Source organism: Arvicola amphibius, chromosome 1 (genome assembly GCF_903992535.2).
Source record: "Arvicola amphibius chromosome 1, mArvAmp1.2, whole genome shotgun sequence".
In the NCBI taxonomy this organism is placed as follows: domain Eukaryota; kingdom Metazoa; phylum Chordata; class Mammalia; order Rodentia; family Cricetidae; genus Arvicola; species Arvicola amphibius.
In genome coordinates, this window is record NC_052047.1 from 71,305,543 (window position 1) to 71,313,433 (window position 7,891).

Genomic DNA, 7,891 nt, shown 5'->3' on the forward strand with positions numbered 1-7,891 from the left:
TTAGACTCTGCCCTGATGTCCCAGCTGCTTGAAAACAGGATTATCAGCCCCAGAGAGCAAGACTGCCTTCACTCCACCCATAGAGCTCAGGAAGTTATTTGTTCCTGTCTGCCTGAGGGTCCCAGTCTCCAAGTCCTGCTTGAAAGCTGTCACACGAGTGGGCACTCCTGTGGCTGCCACTGCCAGCCAATGCTAATGACAACAGCCATAGCAATAAGCCTATAATCCCATGGCATGAAAAATGGTCTCTGACTTCTAGAGCCTGGAGCAACAGTCCTTGTTTTGGAGCTGGCTGGTTGCCTGCCCATAACAAAGGCACTTTGTCTATCCACATTTCTGAGTGCAACAGAAAGACCCCCACCAGTTATTGGTAACCCAAAGGAACGGAATCAGCCAATTTGAACAAACTTGGGGGTAGATTTCTGTCCAGTCATTGCAGGTACAAAGTTACCTCTGCCACGCACTGCGCTCCCCCCTCCCTCCCCCCCCACCCTCCCCCCACCCCCCGTGTCTGTGCTCTGTGCGCTTTTACCCAGTTACCGAGCTTCGGGCAAGGGGCTGGAGGTTAGAAAACACAGACACACAGTGACATGGGTCATCCTTGAATTCCCCAAGAATGCCCCCTTTATTGTGTTCAGGGGCAGATTATTGAGAGATAGCCACGCCCCAGCCAAACCCACCAGAAACCACTCTCCTGCCATCAGGAACTCATTGAAGGTCTTGTGCTCAGAGCAGCTGTAGGCACTCAGATCGGGGGATTACAAGAAATTCAGGATCTGGGGTCTCACTGCTCCCAACAACCTCAGTCTCACTCTGGGACCCCAGAGCAGGGCCATGGTAAAGGGGCGTGCTTGTGAGTCTCTGTGCTCCAGGTCACTCATCCTACAGCCGTGGGAAATGGCAATGCAACAGGAAGCGTTATGCCGATCCATGATTTCTAGTCATAACAAAGGAGATGTCCCTCCATGAGGGAACTCAAACCTAAGACAGGCATGTCATAGGATTGGAAATTTGTTCCCCAACAATACTCCATGAGAAATGGGTGCCAGTGTTGAGACACCATGTGCAGACAAGTGTAACTGCAGATTAGCTAGAGGGAAAATCCTCTCAGAGACTGAGGATATTGCAAATTGGAGCTACCAGGAAGCAGACTATTTCTATTTTTTTTTCTTGTAAGTTTTAGGACTGCTTTGTTTTGCAAAACACGGTCTTGCATACTCAAATTAATCCATGCTTATCTCTAAGCAACCATTGTTGACCACATCACCAAGGACCATGACTCCTTAATTTTCACGGGATTGTTAATTTAGGAATCCTGCTGTTTGAACAGCCTGCTCTAGGGGCACTCTTGCCACTGCAGTCTGGGAGTGGCCTGTCTCTGGTCTGTTTCTCTCAAGCCAAGGCCTCCTTGTGACCCAGAAAGTATCAGAGTCCAAAAGGGACCTTGCATTATCTGGATTGCCCATCAATATCTTGCTGCAGAGGAGTGTGGACGACTTATACTGCCCGGTTGGTGAAGCGTCCTCCCAGATGGCATGTTTTAAATAATTTTTTTTACATTTGTTTTGTTTATGTGAGAACACGATCAGGTGTTTTAGGTCAGAGTCAGAGGACAATGTGTAAGAGTCAATTGTCTTCTACTATATGGACTCTAGGGACCAAACTCAGGCTAGCAGATGTGGCAGCAAGCACCCTTACCTCACCGAGCCATCTTGCCAGCCCCAAGAATGACATTTTAATGCCTTCAAGCTGAGTGTCTGTTAGTAAAGTATACTCTAACCAGGCAAATACACAGTAATCCAGAAAAATAACATAAATGTCCAGAAAATATCTGTCACCTAAGCCCCACCTCCGAGGCCTGCAATTCTTTCTACGAACACACTGCCCCAAACTGCTTCCCTGAACTCATCCTGTGTTTGAATTTCAGTCTTTGAAAAGTGAAGTTGAAATAGAATTCTCTTGGCTACACAGAGGAATTGATTTGCATTCAAGCCGCAAACTTTGGAAATAGTTCTCATGCAAAGAGTTTATTTTTAATAATGAAGATTGGAAGGACTTTTCTCTGACGCGTTCATCTCCAGCTCTATGTTACACAGTTCTCATCAGGTCTAAAAATAGTATTCTGTCTTATTTGAAAGATTAATAAAGCCCTGACACTCAAGACTGATTTTATAACCAGATAATTACACAAATGAAAATAGAGAATTATTTTAATAGGAAGTAGCTCGAAAACTATGCAGAGGTTTAAATATAAAATAAATTACAACTCATAGAGAACATCACACGGAATCCGAAGTTCCTGCCACAGCTGCAGCCACTGGCCTGCTCCTGAAAGCAGACAATGCAACCTGTTACCGGTGGCTGCGAGCGAAGGCCCTGGACCCCACATACACCTTACCCTACTTTTGTATCATCGCTTTCTCCTTTGAAAACATTTCACTATCGTGTTAACTGTTTATCTGCAGCCACTGTGGACAGGACAGGCGGGAAGTGGAGTAGACTACACTAGGGCTAGAAACACGTCTGTTTTTAGCAAGAAAACAGCAGACATCCAAGAGTAAAATTGATCTCTACGTTTAAGTAGCCACAGCATGTCTACATGAAGAAGCCAGCCCGAGAGTACTTGGAGGCAGTCTGGTGTTAACCGAAGCTCCAGGGCTGTCCATCTAGTGTCTCCTCCTTACATCATCTGGAGGTACATCCATCGGCTAGGACATGGGGAGAAACTGGGCAAGGGAAGCAACTACCCAGGCTACCACAGGGCTGGCTCTATTCCCCCAGCCCTGCCCACAGCATGGCCTTGAGCAGTAGCTGCAGCTCTCCAGGTGTCTAGAAATCGGACCTTTCTAACCATGCTCCCCTGAAGACCGGTGGGAAATCAATCCCATCCATTTCTGAGGAAACTAAAACCCAAATCCTAAACTGTACTCTTTCCCTGTTTCTTCCATCCTCCGGGGACACACACCAACCCCCTTTCTCCATTGGCACATTCCTGATCCCACCCAGATGACCTCGCCCTCTGTCTGCCTGTATTCTCCACCATTGGGCCTAGCTCAATTCCAAGGGCAAGGTCGGAACTTGAGGCCAACCACACTTGCACTTGGCCTAGTATTTCAGAACTCTATGGCCCATTTCCTTCTGGTCCCGCCTCACTTGAGGCCTGAGTGAACTCAGCCCAGAGAATCAGGAAGTCCCCAGTGCACAGGGCTTCCCCAGGGCAGAGGGAGCCAGGCCAGCCACAGATGGGTCCATATGCTTTGTATTGCACCTGATGTTTTTGTCAGTTTTCAGATAAGGAAAACAAGGGTCAGAGGAGCAGAGCAATTGTCCCTGAGGTCACAGCCAGGCACTAGAGGGCACAGGGTTCAATCAAGCCCAGTGACCTTTTCAAGAACATGAAGAAGCTCATTCTCTTTCAGACTGCCAGCTCTGTCGCTTGATGTGCCCTTCAACCTCCCCCAGGCCTAGGCAATTCTTCCTCACCTTACAGTTTGGGTAACAAGGTCTGTTCCCACCTTACCCACCTGGGCCAGCTGTAGCATGTGGTGTAGATGATCCAATTATTCCAAGGTAGCAGGGTCCTGGGCTTCTACCCTGACTGTGCCAAAGCTAAGTGGACCCTGGGTTTGGTCAGGGAACTCAGTGCTAAGGATCCCCTCTTGGATGGTAAGCTCATGATGAACTGCCTCTTCAATTTCCAGAAGCATCTGGGCCTCCCATTGCTGCAAGCGTTGCATCTGTGTAGAAGAAAGACAACAATCTGCTGTCACTATTGGTAACCAACATGCACAATGCACTTGGGGAAAAAAAAGTACCAGCAGGCCTGGAACCCTCGTCCAGGTCTAAGACAGCAGCCAAACCCATAGGGCTCTCCCTCTTTGTCTTCTGTGTGTTCCCCCGAGTATAGATCCCAGACCTAGGCTTTTAGTCTCAGAGGAGGTCAGCACCTGAAGTTTATTGGATTGATAGTCTAAAATCTGCAGATGGTGGGTAGAAGGCAGAGGCCCTTGAAAGTGGCTGGCTGTACTGATATTGCTACCCTAGAGGTTAGCATCCTCAGGAGGGATACAAGGGAGAAATGAATTGAAAGAAAATTCCTCCAGAGCGTTCCTATACAGCCCTTTCACACTGCAGGCTTCCAGTGGTCAGTTAATAGAGGTGAGAGCTTAGAAGTGGGATCTGTGGAAAGGAACTGGAAACCGGCAGATAGCATATGTTTGCTGAGATGGTCTCCCTGATGTAGCCTAGGCTGGCCTCCTGCCTCTGACTTGCACTGTTGTGGTTACAGCGTCCCCCACACCTGGCCTAAAGATACATATTCTTAATGGTCTGTCTGCTTTGGTCACTGCTCTTGCTCTTGTCAGGATGCTTTCTGGTGCTCATTTAATCATCAGGGCTCGGGTAAAGAGTGCCCTGGCATCCAGAGGGGCAGAAGCACCTCAGAGCAGGGGTTAGGGGTGGCATGGGCACCTGCTGTGTGAGAGTGAGCCATCTCTGTCCCAGTACTGTGGCAAGGGAAGGGATTGGGGCAGCTCAGCCAGGCCCAGAGAACTCAGGACCCTCTCAGGCAGCAACAGCATCCTGTTGTGTCTAGGCACAGATCAAAGTGCAGTAAAGAGCCTAGATGGCCGTTTAGGAGAACCTATGTAGTGAGGAGACAAATGGGACAATTCCTGTCAACAGCTCCTCTACTGAAGTCTCAGCACTGGAGACAGACACTCATAGCACCTATATGCCCATGAGTTAGAAGCCTGGGACAAAGAACAGCCAGAGCCTGCTCTGGGGACTAGGTTTGCAGAGACCAGTGCTGGGAAGTCATGGTGTCCTCGGGCAAAGCCTCCCTTCTGAACAAAAAGCTGTCTTGTGATATCTGAGCATTGGGTGTCAGAAAGCTGGAAGGCCTTGTGACCTCATGTGCAGAGGTGGGTATACTGTGCACAGCCCCATGCTTGGGGCCAGAGGAACCTGAGTGATGGAGGGTAAATGCCCCCCTTCCATACCACAGCTGGGAAGCACACAGGGACCTAGAGTCCTTAGGGACAGGGCTGGGGTAGGAGGCAGGAGACCTACTGCAGCTGCCTGCTTCTTTGGGTCTCGTCTTCTCTGCCAGGGGCTGTCTGAAATTCCAGGCATCCTTGGGTTCCTTGGCCAGCTCATGTCCTGCAGGGCCTCTGTCTTCTGACACTGCTCCTTGTTCAACAAGGCTGACATGCGTGGTTCTTCCTCTGCAGCTAAAGGGTCTGGATGGGGCTCCGCCTGCTCACTGGAATTCTCCAGGTCTTCGATGGTCGAAAGCCTCTTTTTTCTGAAGGTGGTTGTGGGACTGGACCCTGCCAGCTGGGACCCAGGATCCTCGGCGGAGTCTTCAGATATCAAGGACCAGCGGTGTTGGAAGTTCCTCTCTGGGGGCCTTGGGCTCCAGCCCATAGCCATCTCCTGAGGAATGTTGTGCATGACAGGGTTCTTCCAGCCTGGCCTGTTTGTTGCTAGATAGGAGCTTAACTCCAGAACCTAGAGACAAAGAACACAATATGGGTCCTAGACAGTTGCAGCATGCTTCGGGAAGACATAGTACATTCTTATCCAAGCACAACCGCCCAGAGACACCTATCCGGTGGCCACAGAGAAGGAAACATTAAACACTGAGGGTCTGTGCCCATGGCTGGAGTTCAAGCCACTTGCGTGATGGGACATTCCCACTCACCTGTCCCTTTCCATGGTTAGTTAATGAGAGCACAGTGAGCCACAGCTAGAGATGGGTCTCAAGGACAGGACTGAAGCACAGAGAATGTCCCAGGAAACTGCCTTCCCCCAGGGAAAATAGTTAAATGTTATTAGTGAAACATTTTAACAGATTTGTCACAGAGGAAGAATTAGAAAGACAATACGTTTTGGCAAACAATGAAGCCAGCTGGGCAGGTGGCTCTAGTTGAGCGGTTCTCCACCCTTTTGAGTCAAATGACCCTTTCACAGCAGCGCAAGACTGTCAGGAAACACAGATGTTTACAGTACGATTCATAACTGTAGCAAAATTACAGTTAGAATGTAGCAACAGAAATAATTGTCCGGTTGGGGGGGTCACCACAACATGAGGAACTGTGTTGAAGGGTCACAGCATTAGGAAGAGCGAGATCCACTACTGTAGCTGGTGGGACATGCTGTTTTTAGCTATAATATTCCCAACCCAGCCATCTTGATGACATTTCTCCTCCAAGATAAAGCCTAGATTAAACCAAAAATGTTCCCGCATACATACTCCTTATCTTAGACACCAATGATGGATGCAAAAAGCCATCATATCCGCAGGCCCTGCATCAGTGGATTTAACTGAGTACAGGGGGAAAATGCTCAAGAAAAAAAAAACTGTTCAATTTAGATATTTTCAAAGTAGCAGCAGCATGCACAAGAGCATGCAGGGTTTTGCTCATGGTTATTTCAAACACAACAGAGCCCAGTGGTAAATTCCACACTGTTTGAATTGTGCTAGGTTACGACAAAGCAAGGTGTGCCTAGGTTCTGCACAGACACTGTCATGTTTGATGTAAGGAACCTGAACATCAGTGGATGCTGGAATCTGAGGAGGCTCCTGGAACTGATCACCTGGAATTAAACACATCTGTGTTCACCCACCATAGGGCGACTCTCCTTCCCATGCCAACCCTTGATGTGAAATCACCGGGCAGCAACTCGTGCTGTTGGTTTGTGTTTTCTGTATTTCTTAGGGCTTTAGACAAATTCAAGCAGGCAGCACAACCATGCACCGACTGAGGTCACTTTGAGAGTTGTGCCCATTGTCCTTCTTGCTTTACTCCTCCTTTATGAAGCAATGAGGGTGACAGTGTCCACTGCAGGTCGTGACAGCCCAAACTGTTAAGGAAGCCATTGCTACTTGGAGGTAGGGGGACTGAAATATTCCAAAAGTAAATGTTATAATTTTATTTTGTTTTTCTTTTCCAAGACAGGGCTTCTCTGTGTAGCCCTGACTGTCCTGGAACTCACTCTGTAGATCAGGCTGGCCTCAGACTCAGAGATCTACCTGCCTTGCCTCCTGAGTGCTGGGATTAAAGGTGTGCGCCACCGTTATCTTACAGTTTTCTTTCTCTTTTTTTCTTTCTTTTCTTTTTTTTTTTTTTTAGAAAATGACTTTGACACTCCTTGAGGCGGAGCATTGCTGTATAATTTAGGAATCCAGATTCTCTACTACATAGAGGTCAGGGATGTTTCTGAGTCTTCTGCATCAAGCTGGGAAAACTCTGGTCTGACCCTAGCTAGGAAGAACTAGCAAGAAGTCCAGAGCTGCCTAAGGTGTGTGGCACTGGGGCTCCAGGCCAGGCTACTGGGCCATGACCCATCTAACACAGAACATATCAGGGTCTACGACAGCTTCTCAAAGGCTAGGAACTCCTTGGGTCCTAACCCGCAGGCAGCCTGAGAGCAATCTGCAGGACTACGTACGCCATTCTGCTGGACTTCTCCTCCACACACCACACGCCACTCCTTCCTACTCCTAGACACACCCCTCTCTATACCTACCTGTGCTGTGTCCAACTCCACCCAGTCTTCCCTCTGAAAAGGGTGTCCTTGGGCAGTTACAGTGCCTGGCCCTCGGAACAGAGTGCTTGGAAATCCGCCCGGCAGGAGTTCCCCCTCAGGCATGGACAGGTGCAAGCGTGAACACCTAATGAGCACGCAAGCACGTGGTTGTGCAGGGTTCGGGCGGGGCGTGCTCACCACCTGAGGGTGTTCACCTGGCTGGTTTCTCCCTGAGTGTAGCTTAGAACGCTGCTGTATTCTCGCAACACAAAGGACTATCCAGTCACCTAATCAGAGGTACTTCTGCATTTAGACGTGCTGGCTGAGAGCCACTCTCTTTCTTTCTTTTCTTTTCTTT

The 7,891-nt window shown here is 48.9% G+C and overlaps 1 protein-coding gene across 1 annotated transcript; it reads right to left on the reverse strand.

Moving 5' to 3' along the window:
- Positions 1 to 5,981, reverse strand: LOC119810836 (coiled-coil domain-containing protein 201-like). The gene is made up of 4 exons (XM_038324537.2): positions 5,889 to 5,981; positions 5,071 to 5,511; positions 3,594 to 3,737; positions 1 to 192 (listed from the first exon to the last, which is right to left on the reverse strand). The coding sequence occupies exons 2-4, from the start codon at positions 5,452 to 5,454 to the stop codon at positions 1 to 3; spliced, it is 720 nt and encodes a 239-aa protein (XP_038180465.2). The 5' UTR covers positions 5,455 to 5,511; positions 5,889 to 5,981.
- Positions 5,982 to 7,891: the final 1,910 nt, after the last annotated feature.

Bases quoted from the DNA above. Each gene is read 5' to 3' on its own strand.
- LOC119810836 (XM_038324537.2), bottom strand. From the start codon at position 5,454: ATGCACAACATTCCTCAGGAGATGGCTATGGGCTGGAGCCCAAGGCCC. The intron at 3,738-5,070 runs GTAGGTCTCCTG...TCTTCTACACAG, and splicing joins CAAAGAAGCAGGCAGCTGCA to ATGCAACGCTTGCAGCAATG. The intron at 193-3,593 runs GTAGAAGCCCAG...TGTTGTCATTAG, and splicing joins TTAGCTTTGGCACAGTCAGG to CATTGGCTGGCAGTGGCAGC.